This window comes from Antechinus flavipes, chromosome 1 (genome assembly GCF_016432865.1).
Source record: "Antechinus flavipes isolate AdamAnt ecotype Samford, QLD, Australia chromosome 1, AdamAnt_v2, whole genome shotgun sequence".
Taxonomy (NCBI): Eukaryota; Metazoa; Chordata; class Mammalia; order Dasyuromorphia; family Dasyuridae; genus Antechinus; species Antechinus flavipes.
The window spans coordinates 335,890,853-335,909,836 of record NC_067398.1 but is presented as its reverse complement, the minus strand read 5'-3'; the positions used below and the strand labels follow the sequence as shown (position 1 = coordinate 335,909,836).

Sequence of the window (18,984 nt, the reverse complement as noted above, 5' to 3'; positions counted from 1 at the left end):
TATTTTGCGCAAGTCTATCCATGTTTTTCTAACATCCTCAACCTCATCATTTTTTATAGCACAATGTATTCTATCATGATCATATACCACAATTTGTTTAGCCATTACCCAACTGATGAGCAAACCTACAATTTCTAGTTCTTTGCTACCACAAAGAGCTCCTATAAATATTTTAGAATTATAGAAGTCCTTTTTCTTATTCTTTCTTCATCTTTGGAAACAGATCTAGTAGTATTAGTTCTGGGTCAAAAGGTAACCTTAAAGAGTTTTCTTTTTAAAAAAAAAATCAATTTATTACACTGCTACGCATGGTATTATTATGGAGAGAGAATGTTCCTCATCCGCTGGGGAAATATTTCTATTTTTTATAATCAGAATCAGGTACCTGGGCATAGTAAACTTTTTCTCAGGAGCATATCTATTCTGTAAAGGGAAGTAGATTTGGTTCCACAAATAACTTATTTCTTGATACTTTCTCATTCCCTTAAAAGGCAATATTTTAAAATCAGGTATTTTAAAATACCTGATACTAGGTATTTTTTTTTATTTAGAAATTAGATTTTATTTCAATTTAAATTACTGAAGGATTTAATTTCATACTTGGTTAAATTCTTTTCTATGGGATAGAAAGTTAAATTATCATTGCAAAAAAAGGGAATATACTACTTCCTCTGAAATTTTTCTGAGCCAAGATTAACATCCTATAGAATGATTCCAGACAATGAATAATGAACTGCATTGAGACTGTTTTTCAAATCTTTGATAACTATTTCTTACTAAGATGATGTAGGGGAAAAAGTGTTGGATTTAAAGTCAAGAGGAGGATGACACAGCCATTTGAAACTGTCTCAATTCCCTCTGTGACCCTGAGAAGTTCCTCCAATATTGTTAAGCTTGTTTCCTGACCTGCAAGTGCTGCCCTGTCCATTCATCTCATTCAATTTGCAAGAGAAAAATAACTTCATTTACATGGAAAATGAGGGATTGATCCCCTTCTGCTAGTCTTCTCCATATTTCTTACCCTTTTCAACTGGTATTTTCAGTCAAGTATAAGTACCAATATTAGAAAGGCCAGGCCCAACATGGTATCTGATCACAGAAATCCCCTATGCCAGACTCCCCACTGATCAGCACAGGGTTTTACCCTGCAGACAAGCTTTGAATACTGCTACTGGAGGCTCTTCCCAATGCCCCCAACTTTTGGCTTCCCTTCATCCTTCCCTCAATATTACTTCACTTCTCATTCTACTCTCTTCTGTTAGGGCCTTTTGCGTACATATTTTCTAATGCTTATAATGCCCTCTGTCTCTGAAAAACACCTCCACCCCAAGCTGGGTGTGATCTTTCAACTTCACAGCATTTTATTCTCTTTTTATTTATATTAGATTTATGTGTGACCATGTTTTATCACCTCCATGAGATTGTAGGTTGTTGATCACTGGAACACATCTCTTGTATGTATCTCCCTTTGTGCCCAGCATTACATACAGTAGGTATTTAGTACTCTAGATGGTCAATTCTTCCTTATTTATCTTTTCTGATTTTTATCTCTACTTTTGTTTGTTCTTTATTCCTTAAGCCCTGAATATGATACATAACCTCTTTCCCTTAAAACTGCTTCACAACTTGATCTCTCCATGGTCTTTCATGCTTTTACATAGGCTTCCATAAAAACCAAAATATATCTTCACTTTTTGTGGTAACAAAGAAATGAAAACAAAGGAAATGCCCACCAATAGATGAACGGCACAACACTCTATGGTACATGAAGATACCATAAAGTAGGACTCCTTAATCTTTTTTAAGTCTTGGATTCTATCCTTCTGGCAATCTATTGAGGTTTATGAATAAGCTAAACTACAAAGAACTTAAAGAGAAATCAGTTAAATTTCAAGAGAAATCAGCCAAATTCCAAATAATAATGGAATATGATTATGCCATAAGAAAAAAAAAATAAACGATGATTCTAGAGCAGGGCTTCTTAAACTTTTTTTTAAATAATTAATTATTTTTAAAATATTTTTTAAAAATAATAATTAATTAGATTATAAATAAATTAGAAGAGCATAGGATAGTTTACCTCTCAGACCTGTGGAAGAGGGAGGAATTTATGACCAAAGAAGAACTAGAGATCACTATTGACCACAAAATAGAACATTTTGATTATATCAAATTGAAAAGTTTTTGTACAAACAAAATAAATGCAGACAAGATTAGAAGGGAAACAATAAACTGGGAAAACCTTTTTACAGTCAAAGGTTCTGATAAAGACTTCATTTCCAAAATATATAGAGAATTGACTCTAATTTATAAGAAACCAAGCCATTCTCCAATTGATAAATGGTCAAAGGATACGAACAGACAATTCTCAGATGAAGAAATTAAAACTATTTATAGAAATATGAAAATATGCTCCAAATCATCATTAATCAGAGAAATGCAAATTAAGACAACTCTGAGATACCACTACACACCTGTCAGATTGGCTAGAGTGACAGGGAAAGATAATGCAGAATGTTGGAGGGGATGTGGGAAAACAGGAACACTGATACATTGTTGGTGGAATTATGAACACATCCAGCCATTCTGAAGAGCAATTTGGAACTCAAAAAGTTATCAAACTGTGCATACCCTTTGATCCAGCAGTGTTTCTACTGGGTTTATACCCCAAAGAGATACTAAAGAAGGGAAAGGGACTTATATGTGCCAAAATGTTTGTGGCAGCCCTGTTTGTAGTGGCTAGAAGCTGGAAAATGAATGGATGCCCATCAATTGGAGAATGGTTGAGTAAATTGTGGCATATGAATGTTATAGAATATTATTGTTCTGTAAGGAATGACCAGCAGGATGAATACAGAGAGGACTGGTGAGACTTACATGAACTGATGCTAAGTGAAATGAGCAGAACCAGGAGATCATTATATATCTCAACAACGATACTGTATGAGGATGTATTCTGATGGAAGTAGATCTCTTCGATAAAGAGAGCTAATTCAGTTTCAACTGATCAAGGATGGGCAGAAGCAGCTACACCCAAAGAAAAAACACTGGGAAATGAATATAAACTGCTTGCATTTTTGTTTTTTTTCCCAGGTTATTTATACCTTCTGAATTCAATTCTCCCTGTGCAAAAAGAGAACTGTTCGGTTCTGCACACATATATTGTATCTAGGATATACTGCAACATATTTAATATGTAAAGGATTGCTTGCCATCTGGGGGAGGGGGTGGAGGGAGGGAGGGGAAAAATTGGAACAGAAGTGAGTGCAAGGGATAATGCTGTAAAAAATTACCCTGGCATGGGTTCTGTCAATAAAAAATTATCAAAAACAAACAAATAAATAAATAGATAAGTAAATAAAAATAGAAAAAAAAATAACAACTGGCGACCCCTTTTTGCACAATCCCATCTCAAATGTGAGCTAAGGTGTTCCTGGCAACATTCGTGCATGTTCAGTGTAAAGTACACCTATGTTCAGAACTAAGGCCATGTTGAGGTCACAAAATATAACATGGGTAGAAAGAAACATCTTGAATTTATTATGTATTTGATTTTGAATTAATTTTTGATCTTGTATTTAAAAACTTTTTACTGTTGCCAAATTTTTCATGACTTCCACATTTAGTTATGTGACCCCATATGGGATCATAACCCACAGTTTAAGAAGCTTTGCTCTAAATGTAAACCAACAAGAAAAGAGAAAAAAAATAATCAAATTGAATGTTATGGGACTGTAATGTCTAAGCTTGACCTTCAAGAAGGTCTATGAGGAGGCACTTTCTTTTTTTTGCAGAATAAGAGACTTGAAGTATAGAATACTTTTATTATATAACATCAGACTTTTTGATAGTTTTTGCTAAACTATTTTTTTCCTTTTTTTTTTTTAACCCAATCATAAGGGATAATTATTTGGGAATGGGAGGGGAAAAATATATTGGGAAATATAGGTGATGTAAAATAAAAGCTACCAGCAAGAATTATTTTAAAAACATTTGCATAAGCTAATTAACTGTCGTCTTCAGCAAAGAGTTCTCCTTCACAGAGGAGTATCAACCATACAATCGAAGTACCAAAAAACTGTGACTGCACAAAATGAACCTGAAAGGAAGTATTCTGTGGGTAACATTGTCAATCATTTTCTGCCAATAAGTATCTTCCACAAATATTTCTTTTCCTCCAGTCATTTCCTCATAAAGATCCTTCAGAGAGTATGCATAGATATAAGATGCTGAAAAAGACAAAAATGAATGAAACATCTGAGTCTAAGCAGTGGCTTACAGGATCTGGGGCTAAGGAAAGCCAACCCTTTACCAAAACATAAGTACCAAAATCTTAAGGGTCTTTGGGTTGGGGAGCACAACATGCTGCAGACCACAAAGAATAGTGAAATTAACTCTGGACTTAGGAATAAAAAGGACTGGGTTAGAGTCAGGGCTTTTATACTTTACTAGCATTATGATTATAAACAATTCATTTTTAGTTTGAGTCAATTTGTTTCTCAACAAAATGGAAATAGTAACCCATTTTGATGGGCTATTGCAAGAAAAGCACTTTGTATTAATAGGAATTGTCATTATTATCATCACCATCATCACTCCAAGAGGTTTTAAAGAATTTTTACACAATTTACATCAGAAGAATCCAGGGGATCTTTTTCAGTAATGGTCAGAAGACCAGCAAAGACAGAAGAATAAGAAGAAGGAATATGATTGAGCTTTGTCCCATAACTACTGAATGAGAAATAGAGGAAAAAAACCTAAAATCAAAAATAATTTGAGAAGTTTTTCCAGCACATTTTGTCAGCAGGAAACAGGCAGCGAAATCTGCAAGATCTGGGATGGGGTCTACCCAGGAATGGCCAAGGAGCATTACAGCCTAGTCCCTGAAAGAAAGCCTCCATGTGACTGTGTACAAGGGCAAGAAGGAATTGAACTAGGATGGAGGACAGATTGAGGGAATCTCTACACGAGGGTGGCATTTTAGCTTCAGCAGCTGATTCAGGACCTCGACTATTCATTTAGTGTAGAGCAAGTACAAAAAGCAAGCAAGAGCTGAGTGGCTCTGGTCCCAAAAGAGCAGTAGATCTAGCCCTCATCCAGGATGAAGCATCCAAGGAAATGATGAGGACAGTAAACTAAACAAAAAGAGAAGTCATCTGCAGTTCTGCTTTTCAGTTGACTGACCAACAGGGAACTCCAATCAAGTATATTCCTATGGTCATACCCAAAACAATTTAAGGAACTCACAGAACTTGGACCAAGGGGCCAAGCAACTAGACTTTATTTTAGATCAGACCATTTTGAGAGCAAAGTTAGAAGGTCCCTAGCCTAAGCTATTCCTGAGATCCTAGAATTACATAATACCCAATAACTTAAGAAAGCAGCCATAGGACCAAATGGACACAAAAAAGGATTAAAGACAGCCAGTCATTTCCTCCAGAAGCACAAAGCATCTGGCCCTAAGGCAAAATCCTAAGTCAGACTAGAAGGATAAGCAAACAAAAAAAAGAATTTCATCATAAAAAAACAGTGACATAATTAGTCATGGTGAAAGGAATGCTTAAGCAAATGCAGAAGAGGAGAATAACTCCGAAAAGTCTACAAGCAAGCCTCAAAAGAAAAGGCCCAGGTACAGAGAATTTCTTGAAAAGATGAAGCAAGAGTCTGAAAAACCCCTAAAATGATTTGAAAAATAAAATGAGTATGCTAGAGAAAACAAGTGAAAAAAAATGAGGGGCAGGAAGAAAAACTGGAAAAGAAATGAGAGCTATGGAAGAAAGAATTGGAAAGAAAATTAGCAGTTTGGCAAAAGAAGTGTAAATCCTTACCCAAACGAGATTTCTTGAAAATTAGAATGGTCCAAAGATGAAGTAAATGATTCCATAAAAGCAACATGAAATATTAAGACAAAGCCAACAGACTGAAAAATAGAAGCATAAGACATTTCATATCAAAAAGCTTACCTGAAAACAGAACAATGAGAGGCATATATAAAGAATCACTGTTTGATTAAAAGCCACGAACCAACAAAACAAAACAAAATGCCACACAAAAGAAATTAGAAAGCAAAATTAAACTAGAGAGCATCCACTGTTTATCTACTCAGAGAAATACAAAAATGAAAACTCTCAGGAACATCACTACAAAATATAGAATTTCCAGGTCAAAGAAAAAAAATATCGCAAACAACAAGAAAGAAAGAATTCAAGTATTGTACCAAGGAGCAAATAGTCAGGTTCACACAAAATCAGCAGCCACCTTGATGGAGTAGCAGAGACTGGAATATTCTAGAAGGTGGAGAATCTAGACTAATAACCAAGAATAATTTACTCAACAAAACTGAATATAATCATATAGGGAAAACAGAACATTAATGAAATTGAGCTTTCCTGATGAAAAGATCAGAGCTATGTAGAAACTATGAAAAGCACAAAGGAGTCAAGAGAATCATAAAAAAGGTAAACATGAACAAGCAATAAAGGATTAAGCAAGGACAAATAGATTATATTCTAATAGAAGATAGGTAAATTTTTCCTCAGAATCTTACTGTCATCAGGAATTAGAGAAAATTTAATAAGACAGAGGGCTTCACAATGGTTTTTAATGTTTTGATGATCTTTAAATAGGAAAGGGAAGGAAAAGGGAATATATTAAAAGGGGAAAAGAGAGAAAAAGGGTGAGGAAAATTAACTGACACAATTTGAGGTGCACAAATAAAAGAGCACACAAATGAAGAGGGAAATCTCATTTTCAACTAAACTGGAAATGAATCATATAGTTGGCTGAAGAAATGCATGTCACTCAACATGGACCAGGAAGGAAAGGAGAGAAAGGAAAAGGAGGGTGGTAAAAAGGAAGACTAAGGGAGTGATTAATTCCAAGCTAAACAAATTTTCACTAAAGAAGTGATATGCCCAGAATCAGAGGAAAGGGTTTTTTGTTTTGTTTTGTTTTTTCCCCCGAGGAAAGGGTTTTAAAAGGAAAAAGCCATGTGACTGGCATACAAAAGCAGAATATAGCAAAAACCTAGATCACTGATGTTGGGAATGTATCTCTTCTCTTTATTATAAAGGAAAGGAGGAAACTCTGATCAATGTAATAATCAACCAAAGACTCAGGATGTCTTCCTGAGGCAGAGGTGTTACACTTAACATGCAGAATAAGACATTAATTTTTACATAGCCAATGCGGGAATTTGTTTTACTCAACTGTGCATATTTCCTATAAGAGATTTTTTTTTAAATAGGGGAGTGAACATAAATGCTTGTTAATTGATTTTTTTTTTTTTTTTAAGAGCGGACCAGTAAAAAACAAAGTAAAAAAATACCAGAATGAAAAAGAATGTAGTAGGCTCCGGTGTATGTGATATGCATGAGATAACCAACTTCTCCTTCTAGATTTAGGTAACTCAAGGAACCAACCTGGTCACCAGTATTGCTTGAAAAGAGGTAAGTTTTAATCTGGAAAACAAGAGAACCCCCCACCCCCCCCAAAAAAAATCAGGATGTTGCAATCACTCCTATGCCACTGGAAAGTCAAGTGGAGAAGTGGATAGAGTACTGAGTCTGGAAGATCTGAGTTCAAATCCAACTTAAAGTGATGAAAAAACTGCAGGTTTAGAAAACCTTTCTTATTTAAGAGTTCTACCTCATAAATATTTCTTTTAGAGGCCTGAAATAGAAATGGAATTATTCTAAAATAAACACCTTGAAACCAATCATGTTGGTAGCTGTGTAAATGCTTTGGCAAAGGAAGGGGCACATTTCAGAGACAGTTATCCAGCAAAATTTGAGAGAAGAAAGAAAAAAAGACTATCCTATCTTCACCCCCTACAGAACCAGAAAATCTCCCCCTCCCTCTGCTGTATCTAAGCAGGGTCGTGAGCTTTAAACTCAAGAATCTGTCACTGAAGAAAAGAGAAGAAAATACAGAAGAGAAAATAATGAAGGGTGTGTGTGTAGGAATAAAGAGAAACCAGGAATTACCAGCTAGTTTTGACTAAAGGCCACAGAAATAGTAGAGAAATCATATTTGTAAGACTCTTAGCACAACATTTGGCATATACAAAGCACTATATAAATGTCAGTTACTTATTCTACAGCATAGGCCTGTGGGAACCAAACCCAAAGCTGTCAGTATTTAGTTTATTGATGAAGTAGTAAGAAACAGTTAGATCTGGAAGTCAAGATAGGGCTGGGATGAGGGGAAAAGGGAGAAATTCCACAGAATTGTAATAATGTTTTCTATCACAGAAAAAGTATTTCATGGCCTGGAAGAAGATGCTTTCTCTTATACCACAAGGTATGAAAGAAAAGTTTATACCCGTCTGTCTGACTTGGTGAAGATTAGCAGGTCTTGAATCTCATTGCCAGTCACATCAGGAATAGTCAGGAACGGAGTCAGTATTGAGTCATTATCTCCAAAGGGCCAAGGCTGATTCCATATTATTTCCCCTTAAAAGAAAAAACAAATGTATTTAATGTGAGCAATGGCTTTAAAAATCAACTCAATTCAAAAAATCAATATTTTAAGAGACCCTAAGATTTTTTTAAAAATGTTTTAGTTATATATGTATATTCATTTTTTTTAAACATATTTCCATATGAGTCATTTTGGGAGAGAAAAATCAGAACAAGAGAAAAAACACGAGGAAAAAAGGGGGGGGGGAAGGTGAAAGTAGTATATTGAAATCTGTATTCAGTCTCTATAGTTCTCTTGGGATGCAGATGGCAATTTTCATCCAAATTTCCTTGGATCACTAAATTGCTAAGAGGCAAGTCTATCATAGTTGAACATTACACAATTCTCTTGTTGTCATGCACAATGTTTTCCTGATTCTGCTTGCTTCACTCAGCATCAAGTCATATAAATCTTTCCAAGTTTTTCTAAAACCAGCCTGTTCCTCATTTCTTATATAATAATAATATTCCATTACTTTCATATACCATAAACTGATTCAGCCATTCCCTAAGTGATGAGCACACACTCATTTTCCAATTTTTTGCCACCACAAAAAGGGCTGCTACAAACATTTTTATACATGTGGGTCCTTTCCCCTCTTTTATGAATTCTTTGGGATACAGACCCAGTAGTGAGACTGCTAGGTCAAAGGGCATGCAGAATTTTATTGCCCTTTGGATACACATCCAAATTGTTTTCCAGAATGGTTGGATCAGTTCACAACTCCACTAACAATACTTGTTCCAGTTTTCCCATTTTCTTGCCAACATTTATCATTAACTTTTCCTGTCCAATCTGACAGGTATGAGGTAGTACCTCAAAGTTGCTTTAATTTACAGTTCTTGATAATTTAGAGAATTTCTTCATATAATAATAAATGGTTTTAATTTCTTTCATTTGAAAAGTGTTCATATCCTTTAATTATTTATCAATTGGGGGAATGACTTGTAGTCTTACAATTTTGTCTCAGTTCTCCATATATTTTAGAAACAAGGCCTTTATCAGAAATATTGGCTGTAAAAATTGTTTCCCAGATTTCTGCTTCCCTTCTAATGTTGGCTGTACTGATTTTGTTTGTGCAAAACATTTTCCATTTAATGTCATCAAAATTATCCTTTTTTTTTTTTTTTTACATTTCATAATGTTCTCATAATGTAAATTCCTCCCTTTTACAAAGAGAGGTAAGCTATCCCTTGCTCTCTTAATTTGCTTATATTATCACTCTTTATGCCTAAATCATGTACCTATTTCAACCTTATTTTAGTATATGGTGTGAGATGCTGGTCTATGGCTAGTTTCTGATATACTTATTTATTTTTCAGTGTGTTTTTTATCAAACAGTATGTTTTTATTCCACAAGCTGGAGTCTCTGGATCAGCAGATTACTATAGTCACTGACTCTTGTATTTTGTGTACCTAACCTATTCCATTGATTTACCACTCTATTTCTTGGCTAGTACAGATGGTTTTGTGTTGTTTTATAAGAGTTTTTGGTCTGGAATTGTTAGGCCACCATCATTTACATTTTTTTCAATAATTTCTTTGATGTTCTTGACTTTTTGTTCTTCTAGATAAACTTGGTTATTTTTTTTTTTTTTCCTAGCTTTTTGGCAGTTTGATTGGTATGGCACTTGAATGAGTAGACTGATTTAAGTAGAGTTGTCATTTTTATTATATTAACTTGACCTACCCATGAGCAACTGATATTTTTCCAATTGTTTAAATCAGACTTTATTTGTGTGAAAAGTGTTTTGTAATTGTGTTCATATAATTCCCGGGGTTCCTAAGATTTTGTTAGTAGAGATTTCATAGTGCCTGGCTCACAGCAGGCACTTGTTAAATACTTCTTAATTTCAGGACTTGCTGGTCCAATTTCAGGAGTAAATGATATATTTGTATAGTATATTACACTTTTCAAAAGGGTTTTTGAAAATATTAATTCTCTTGCATAAGTTTAACTTATTGGATTACTTGCCATCCAGGGGAGGGAGTGGGGGAAAGGGAAGGAAAAAAAAATTTGGAACATAAGGTTTTGCAAAGGTGAATGTTGAAAATTATCGATGCATTATCTATGTACATATAAAATTATCTATATTATCAATGCATGCTTTGCAATATGCATATTTACTAAAAATTAATAAAAACTAGAAAAAATAACCACAAAAAAGAGGAAAATATTCTCATCTCAATACACACTCAGAATACTAAGTCAAGCATTTCTTAAGCACCTACTCTGTGCCATGCACTGTGCTGGAGCTAGGGAAATGAAGGAAAGCAAAGAAGGCAGTCCTTACTCTCAAGGAGCTACCAGTTATTGAGAGAAACAACATGCAAAGTACTATTCACAAACAAGCTGGATACAGAGGGCAGGCACTAGCAGTAAGGGAGGTTGGAAAGGGCTTCTTGAAGAGCTGGGATCTCAACTGGAACTTGAAATCAGAAAAAAAAGGTAGAGAAGAGGAGGGAGAAATCTGCAAGATGGTGAACAGCTAGAAGGGATTTGGAATGCTGGAAGATGGAGTTTTGTGGGTAAGAAACAGAGAGGAACATGCAGGCAAGTGAGATACAAGAGGAATAAAAGAGAAGGAGGGAGCTAGGCCGAATGCCAAATGAGATTTTATAGTTGATCCTAGAAGTGCTAAGGGTGTGTGTGTGTGTGTGTGTGTGTGTACACAGAATGATTAGACCTCTGTTTCAGGAGGACCAATCAGACAGTTTAAGTCAAAGATGAAAGCAGGCAGAAGTCTCCTAGAACAGCCAAGAAGAGAGGTTACGAAGATAATAAGTGGAAAGGAGAACAGTACCAGAAAGCACTTGGTACCAGACAGGATAGGAGGGTGAGGAATTGAGAAGGATATCCTAGTTTCGAACTTGGGTGATTTTGGAGAGGAAAGTAACTAGTTCTGTTTTGGACATGAGTATAAGATATTTACAGAACATCATTTCTAGATGTCCAATAGTTAACTAGAAATACAAGAATAGAGGTCAGCAAAGAGTTTGGGCTGGATAAGATTTGAGAATCATCAGCATAGAGATGATAGAGTCCCACAGGACATCTAAAGCTGACCATGACCATGATCTAGAGCACAGATTCTTAAATTTTTTCCATTTGAGACTCCTTTTTGATCAAGATATTTTTAATATAACTTTGGGGACACAGATATGTAAAACAGGTATACAAATCAAACATTTACAAATCACTGCAAATAGCAAATCATAAATATTTGACCCCCCACAATGTTACACAACCACAAAAGGAATTTTGTCTTAGATGAAGGTCCAGCAGAGGAGACTGGAAAGGAGCATTCAGAAAGGTAGGGGAGAAGCAGGAGAGACTAGTAGTTCATTGGAGAGGATAGCAGATAGGTATCAAAGTGCTCCTTTCATTATCTTTCATTTAAGGAGAAGGCCCAGGATAGTCACTTCATATTGTCCCACCAGGCTACAGGATTTATTTCATCCTGCCCCTACCTCAGTACTCTTCTCTTCCTGATCCTGTTTTCCCCATTCTTGTCACTGTCTTCCCACATCAGAATATGAGCTTCTAGAGAACAGGGATTTTTTTTTTTGGCCTATCCAAACCTAGGGCTCAGCATAGGACCTAGTAGATTATAAGACTCAGTTTATTGACTGACTGAGCCACAGTGTAACAGGAAAAACAATACATATACTACTACTTGTACTTTATAGAGTTGTGGAGAAAGCACTTTGTAAAATATAAGAAGTTATTTAAGTGTGAACTATCATTGCTGATGTTTTGCAGACAAAATGCTAATGGTTAGCATTATGTCATTTGGATCTACTGAATTTCTCAGCACAATTATGCTCAGTAAGCATAAAAATGCTTAATTCTAAATTTCTTTACCCACACACAGAGTTCTCCTTTCCTATCCCATAAGATTTCTTCATTCCCTGGAATCATTTCTACTTTCTGCTCTTTTCTACTCTTTTCTATTTCATAAACTACAATTATCAGGGAAGTTCTGAATCAGCCAATTCACACAGATGGCATTTTAAAGCCTGAAAACACGCTCAACTATCTCTATCAAAAAAGGCCAAGGAGTTTGCAATTTATGTACCTCAAATCAGAATAATAAATTCTCTCCAATATTTTATCAACTGCTTTTTTAAAGTCAACCCCAAACCATTCTTAATTATTTCATACTTGGGGATAAATCATTCTTATCCCATTATTTTAAAAGTACAAAATCAATTTCCTTTTCATATGTTTTTCTAGACTTAAAAGTGTCTATTTTACAAAATCGATTCATAAGATGAAGAGGGAGCTCACTCATATCAAAATTTAGTATATAAGTCAATAGTCACAGCATGTCTGGTAAAGGTGCTCAATGGCCAAGATTGTATAAAGAAGTTTATACTCTACTAGGTCTGTATCCCTAAGAGATCATACAGGACCCACAAAGGCAAAAATATTGGTAGCCCTTTTTGTAATAGCAAGGAATTGGAAGTTGAATGGATGCCCATCAGATGGGGAATGGCTGAATAAATTGTGGTATATCAATGTAATGGAATATTATTGTTCTATGAACTTATGCTAAGTTGGAAGTGAACAGAACCAAGAGAACACTGCACACAACAACAACAAGATTATGTGATGATCAACTGTGACGCACTTGGCTCTTTTCAACAATAAGGTGATTTAGGCTAGTTCTAATAGACTTGTGATGGAATGAGCCATCTACATCCAGAGAGAGGACTATGGGGATTAAATATGAACCAAAACGAAGTATTATTAATTTAATCTATTAATTAACAAAATAAAAAAGCATACAAAGGCATGCACATGAGAGAAGAGCTTGTCATGCCACCCTTCTTCTCCTTTCCTTTTCTACAAAGCTGAGACTTCCTAATGATTATGACTTATTCCACTAGTAGGTACAACCCAGAACTAAGGCAACCCCAAAAATGTTTCTGCTGAAGAGCTCAACCCCAGGATGGGTAGGATCATTTTGAAGTCATCATGAAAAAAGAAGGGGAAAATAAGAAGAAACTAAGGGCAGCCCACCCAAGGAGCAACCTAATCTCCTTGCACCTAGGTTTAGATTCTAGAAAGAATGTATTCTTGGCACATATCTGAAATTAGGTTGAATAAATGAAGTTAAAGCATGATTCTTTTAAGAGGGTGCTGATTCCTTTTTAAAGATTTAGTTAAAAATCTACATCACTGTAAAATCTTTGAAGATGAAAATGGTGTCATTTTATCTCCTGTAACATCTAGAAGATGCCCACTAGAGTAGGTACCTAATAAACATTTAATTGAACTGTCAGATTTTGACTTCATTGGACATAATTCTCCTGCCATCCTCTTCCTTCCCCAAAGACTGTGAAAATTTAGGAGAGAAAAGACAATTATGTTCCACCTATTGCTCCTACCTATAGAAGAATCAACTGCAAGGAAAGAATGCTGCTTCCCTATAATGAAGCAGACTGAGGGTGGCCCTTCGATCATAGGACGATCAACACACTCCATGTAGACAACATCTTGAGCAACAGGTCTCTCCCAGAGCAGACTGCCATTGGTGCCTGACAGAGCAGCAAGAAAGGCACATGGGGCTGAAAAGCCTAGGAGAGAAAACCCAAAGTCACCGTTTGCATACACTCTGTTATTTGGTCCATTTGTTAGAAGGAGCACTATAATTGCCTCTTAATCCATTTCCCCCCTTAGTCTCCTACTCCAATTACTTTTGATTTTCCTTTTTCAAGTGGAGTCTTTAGCTTAGATTTTAGACTCTTGACACAGCAAATTCATGCATTTTTTCTGCCTGAAGACTTTATTTATAGGGAATATGCCCCAGGATTTTGATCTTGCTTTTCTCTGAACACTGACAATCAAATCCAAAGGATTTAGAGCAGAAAGGAATGTTAGAAATTAATATATGCTAGTTCTCTAATTGTTCAGGAAGAATCTGAAGTTCAAAGACCAGTTATATGAGCAGCATAAGATAATACTGCTGGTGCATATCCAAGTCAGGCTTAAAATGCATATTCTGACTTCAGGTACAGTGTTCTTTCTATTATACCATGCTGTCTATGGGCTACATGGCTTTCACTACCACTTCCATGACAATGATTTCCAAATTTGTATCTCTGGACTCATATTCTTTTCTGAACACTGGTCAGTGTTCATAACTCTGCCTGTATGTGATGATTTTGAGATTCTGACATTCTCATCTTCCCCACACTTTCCTATTTATGATGACAGCAGTCACCCAAGCAACTAAGAATAGTATCTAACATGTATATAGAGCTTATTATGTGTCAGGCCCTATGCTAAGTGCTTTACAATTTTACATATACATATATAGGTGTGTATGCATGTATGTGTGTGTATAACATTTTTTAAAAAAAGATCTGAGTTCCAAATTTCAACCCCTCCTCTCTCCCCTCCACCCTCCCTGCAATGGTAAGCAATCAAATATAGGTTATACATGTGTAATCATGTAAAACATTTCTATATGAGTTATTTTGAACAAGAAGGCTCAAATAAAAGAAAAAAGTGAAGGTGAAAAGTAGTGCTTTCCAATTATTATATCATTTGAGGATCACAACTACCCTGAGAGGTAGGTGCTAGTATACTTTCTATTTTTAACAGATGAAGAAACCAAGGCAAACAGAGATGACATTTCCACACATTAGACACTTCACAAATATTTGTCAAATGAATATATCATGTATGCCTCCTCATTTTCCAGGTTTACGTCTTCAATTGATCAGTAGAAACACTGCTCCAAAATCATTACCTACAAAATTAATCAACCTATATACGTGGTGCCAAACATTCTTTTGACTATTATGTGTCTGGCAGAAAAAGGAAAAGGGATTTTTCTACTTGATTATTCAGAAAAGTGAATGAGAATTGCATCAGAAATGCCGGGCAAAAAAAAAAAAAAAAAAGTGAATGAGAAGTCACTGTTCTCTTCCTATCAACAAGTAAAATTACCTTGATATGTGCAGGATTTGTTAGAATTGCTGCTGCCATCACTGCTGCCGTCTTTATAAAGAAATACAATATCTTGAATTGTGTCTTCACTTATATCTTTAAATGTCATGAAGTCATAGGTTACTGAAAAATAATAACAAATAGGCAATGATATCTACTCTTGGCTGAGCAAAGCACTGGTGAGGACTTCATTGAGTATTGGATTCATCCCCTCTGTTTTAGAGATGAAAACATTGAAGTAACTTGATAACTCAATCTGAATAAGGACTAGGTTATAATATTCTCCATTAGAACATACATCCCTTTTAAATTTACTGTTGCCCTTTTTAAAATATTTCATTTTTCACTTTATTATCACTTTCAATACCCATTAACTCTTTCTCTCCCCATGCCAAACAAATAAGTATGGCCACGTATTGCCATAAATATGCACATTAGATGTGTCTTAAAAATGTATTTCATTTCATACCTCTACTCTATCATTTTTCTACCTAGAAGTGGGAAGAATGCTCCATCCTTAATTTTCTGGAATCATGGCTGGTCATTTGAATTAAGAAGAGTTCTTCAGTCTTTCAAAATTGTTTTTCTTTAGAAAACTATAATCAGTTTTTTAAACAATTTTTTTCAATTACATGAAAAGACAATTTTTAACATTCATTTTTATAAAATTTTGAGTTCCAAATTTTTATTTTCCCCTTTTTCTTCCCTAAGATAATAAGCAATTTGATATAGGTTAGTTATATATGTACAATCATGTAAAAATATTTCCATCAGTCATGCTGTGAAAGAGAACAAAAGAAAAAATCCACAGAAAAAAATAAAGTGAAAATAGTTTGTTTTGAGAAACTCTGGTTATTGTAAAAATGATTCTGTTTTTACTACTCATTTCATTCTGCACTACCTCATACAAGTCTTCCTAGGTTTTTCTGAATTCATCCTTTTCATCAGTTCTTACAATGCAATAATATTCTATTAATTCATATGTCATCATTAGTTCAGGCATTCCCCAACTGACAGACAATCACTTTGTTTCCAGTTCTTTAGTACAACAGAGTTCAGCTACAAATATTTTTGTCCATATGGGTCCTTTCTGTTCAACTTCCATGGCTACTGCTTCAGACACATGCAGTAATACATAAAGGGAAGAACAGGCTCTAATATGAACAGAACAAAAAACTTTTTGTAAATAAAGAATATCACTGAAGTTTTTTTTTTTCTTCTTCCAGGTCTCCTTTCTACTCTCTTCATTTCCTAGCACTCTGGGATGGAAACATGGAGCAAAGAAGGAGGAGGAGGAAAAGCTCTGAAATGTTAAATCTCTGTGTTAATAACCGTATGAAGGGGGACAGATGATTAATGATGGAATAATTAACCAGATCTACAACTTTTCTATTATATTCTAGTAGCACTTTGCTTAGGAAAAAAACAACCACAAACTATTTCCTTTCCTTTCTCTTTCACAGAGGGACCCAATGGACATAGAAATGCGTTTAAAGGTCAACAAATCAAGTTCTAATTGTGAAGTGCATAATTCCCAAACTCAAGAGCAATTTATTCCTGAATTGTTTGACTCAATTTCTGACCCTGAATGATCTTTTAGAGTTCAGTAATAATTCACATTTATACAGCATGTTGTAGCTTACAATGCTCTTTATATGCACTATCAAGAAGCCCTCTCACAACTGAGCACAAAGAAGCATTCTCAAAATTATTTAAATTCATATCCACTCAAATAGTACCACATGCTCCTGTTTTCCTGAACATTATGCAAGAAATGGAATGTCCTGAAAAACCTGACTTAGTCACAGTATTTAATAAATAATTTAAGAAAGCTAGAAGCTTCTAGTTTCAGTGAGGAAGGAGTTAAGTATCATTTATGCTCTCTGATAATTAGAGGTGGCAACTTGGTCAAAGAGTTTGTAAAACAAAATTTACCAGGTATCATTCACTTTTTTTTTTTAATGGCAGGCTTCATGTCTACTAGTCCATCTGTAAATAAATAAAAGAGTCCAAATGTATTTCTTTTAACACTTGGCTATTTACAAAAAGTTTAAGTCAGTTAAATTGGGGGAGAAGGGATGATTATTCCTCATTTCTTCCTTCCAGTGTTTTGATTTTTCTTTTTTTTTTAAACACCTTGTGACTAAAAGGAAGCAATACAGTTTAATAGTTTAAGGATCCATATTCTGAGCCATTCCTATATACAAAAAAGCTTAATTTCACCAACCCTGTACACAATATAAAATAATGGTTGTTTGGCTCTTTATAATAAAATCCAGTGAAAGGAAGGCAAAACATAAATGAATATTCTTAAAATAGACTTACCTGCTGCATTATAATTTATTTTCCACATTTTTTGGGATATAGACTGATCTGGACATGGGATGATGAATGAGATGATGAATACCACAAAGAGACAGATAAATAAGGAAAAGAAAAAAACGACTGTGCGGCACTGGGCAAACCGGGAACGATGAGATGTTTTCTTAAAGGAACCATCCTTTTCAGTTCTACTTTCCACATTCCCCTGAGATTTTCTTTCATCAGCCTTCAAAGGATGGATCTCAGCTTCTAATTCTTTGTCCATCATGTGGGCATTATACAGTTCCACACCTAGTCAAGACCATTAATAAATCAGAATTAGCTATATTACCAACCAGCAAAGGGCTTAGTAGTATACAATCTTTTGGAGTACTAAGATTTGGATCCACGTAAGGACAAAGTTTTTAGATCAAGGAGCCCATTGGTATGATTTGAAAGGGCATCAATATGAAAGGGTTCCACCTAGAAAGTTTTAATATTGCTCTCTAATGACATTAAGACTTTTAAAAGGCTCTTTTAAAAAAACCCTCTATTATCATTAAGACATTTCTGTTCTATTCAACAGATTGAACAAATTCTACAAAATTTGAAAAAAAAAAACCTCACCCAAAGGTTAGATAATAACAAAATACTTCGTCTCATCCTTTTGGCACAATTGCCTAGTAAGGATATTAGAGAAAAGGAGTTAGGCAAAAACCCGTAGACCCACCTATTCAAAATTTAAGAGTGGGAGAGGAAATGAAACAAAGTTCATCTGATGCTTGAGAGAACCAGAAATTTTCAAGCTTAAAATGCAGGGGATGAGGGTGTGCAAAGAAGGATACAAGGAGGCGAGAGAATGATAGCGGCCCATGTTTAAGTAGCCCTTAAGAGTTTTAAGGGCAGGTAGGTGGATAGAGCACAGGATCAGGAATCAGGACCCTTTGACTCAGCTGTGTTACTACTGGGCTTATATCCCAAAGAGATCTTAAAGGAGGGAAAGGAGCCACATGTGCAAAAATGTTTTGTAGTGGCAAGAAACTGGAAACTGAATGGATGTCCATCAGTTGGAGAATGGCTGAATAAGTTATGTTATATGAATGTTATGGGATGTTATTGTTCTATAAGAAATCATCAGCAAGATGATTTCAGAGAGGCCTAGAGAGACTTATATAAACTGATGCTGAGTGAAATGAGCAGAACCAGATCATTATACATGGCAACAAGACTATATGATACTCAATTCTGATGGACATGGCCCT

At 35.1% G+C, this 18,984-nt stretch overlaps 1 protein-coding gene across 3 annotated transcripts in view; it reads right to left on the bottom strand.

The window, feature by feature from the left end:
* Positions 1 to 18,984, bottom strand: part of FAM234A (family with sequence similarity 234 member A) — a 66,673-nt gene that overhangs the window by 10,888 nt on the left and 36,801 nt on the right. For all 3 annotated transcript variants that reach the window (XM_051968594.1, XM_051968606.1, XM_051968600.1), the window contains 6 exons: positions 17,747 to 18,034; positions 15,422 to 15,544; positions 13,855 to 14,043; positions 8,323 to 8,453; positions 7,328 to 7,460; positions 4,100 to 4,229 (listed from right to left, as the gene is read on the bottom strand). In XM_051968594.1, coding sequence (XP_051824554.1) covers positions 4,100 to 4,229; positions 7,328 to 7,460; positions 8,323 to 8,453; positions 13,855 to 14,043; positions 15,422 to 15,544; positions 17,747 to 18,011 — 971 coding nt within the window. In that variant the 5' untranslated portion in view covers positions 18,012 to 18,034. The remainder of the gene's footprint in view (positions 1 to 4,099; positions 4,230 to 7,327; positions 7,461 to 8,322; positions 8,454 to 13,854; positions 14,044 to 15,421; positions 15,545 to 17,746; positions 18,035 to 18,984) is intronic.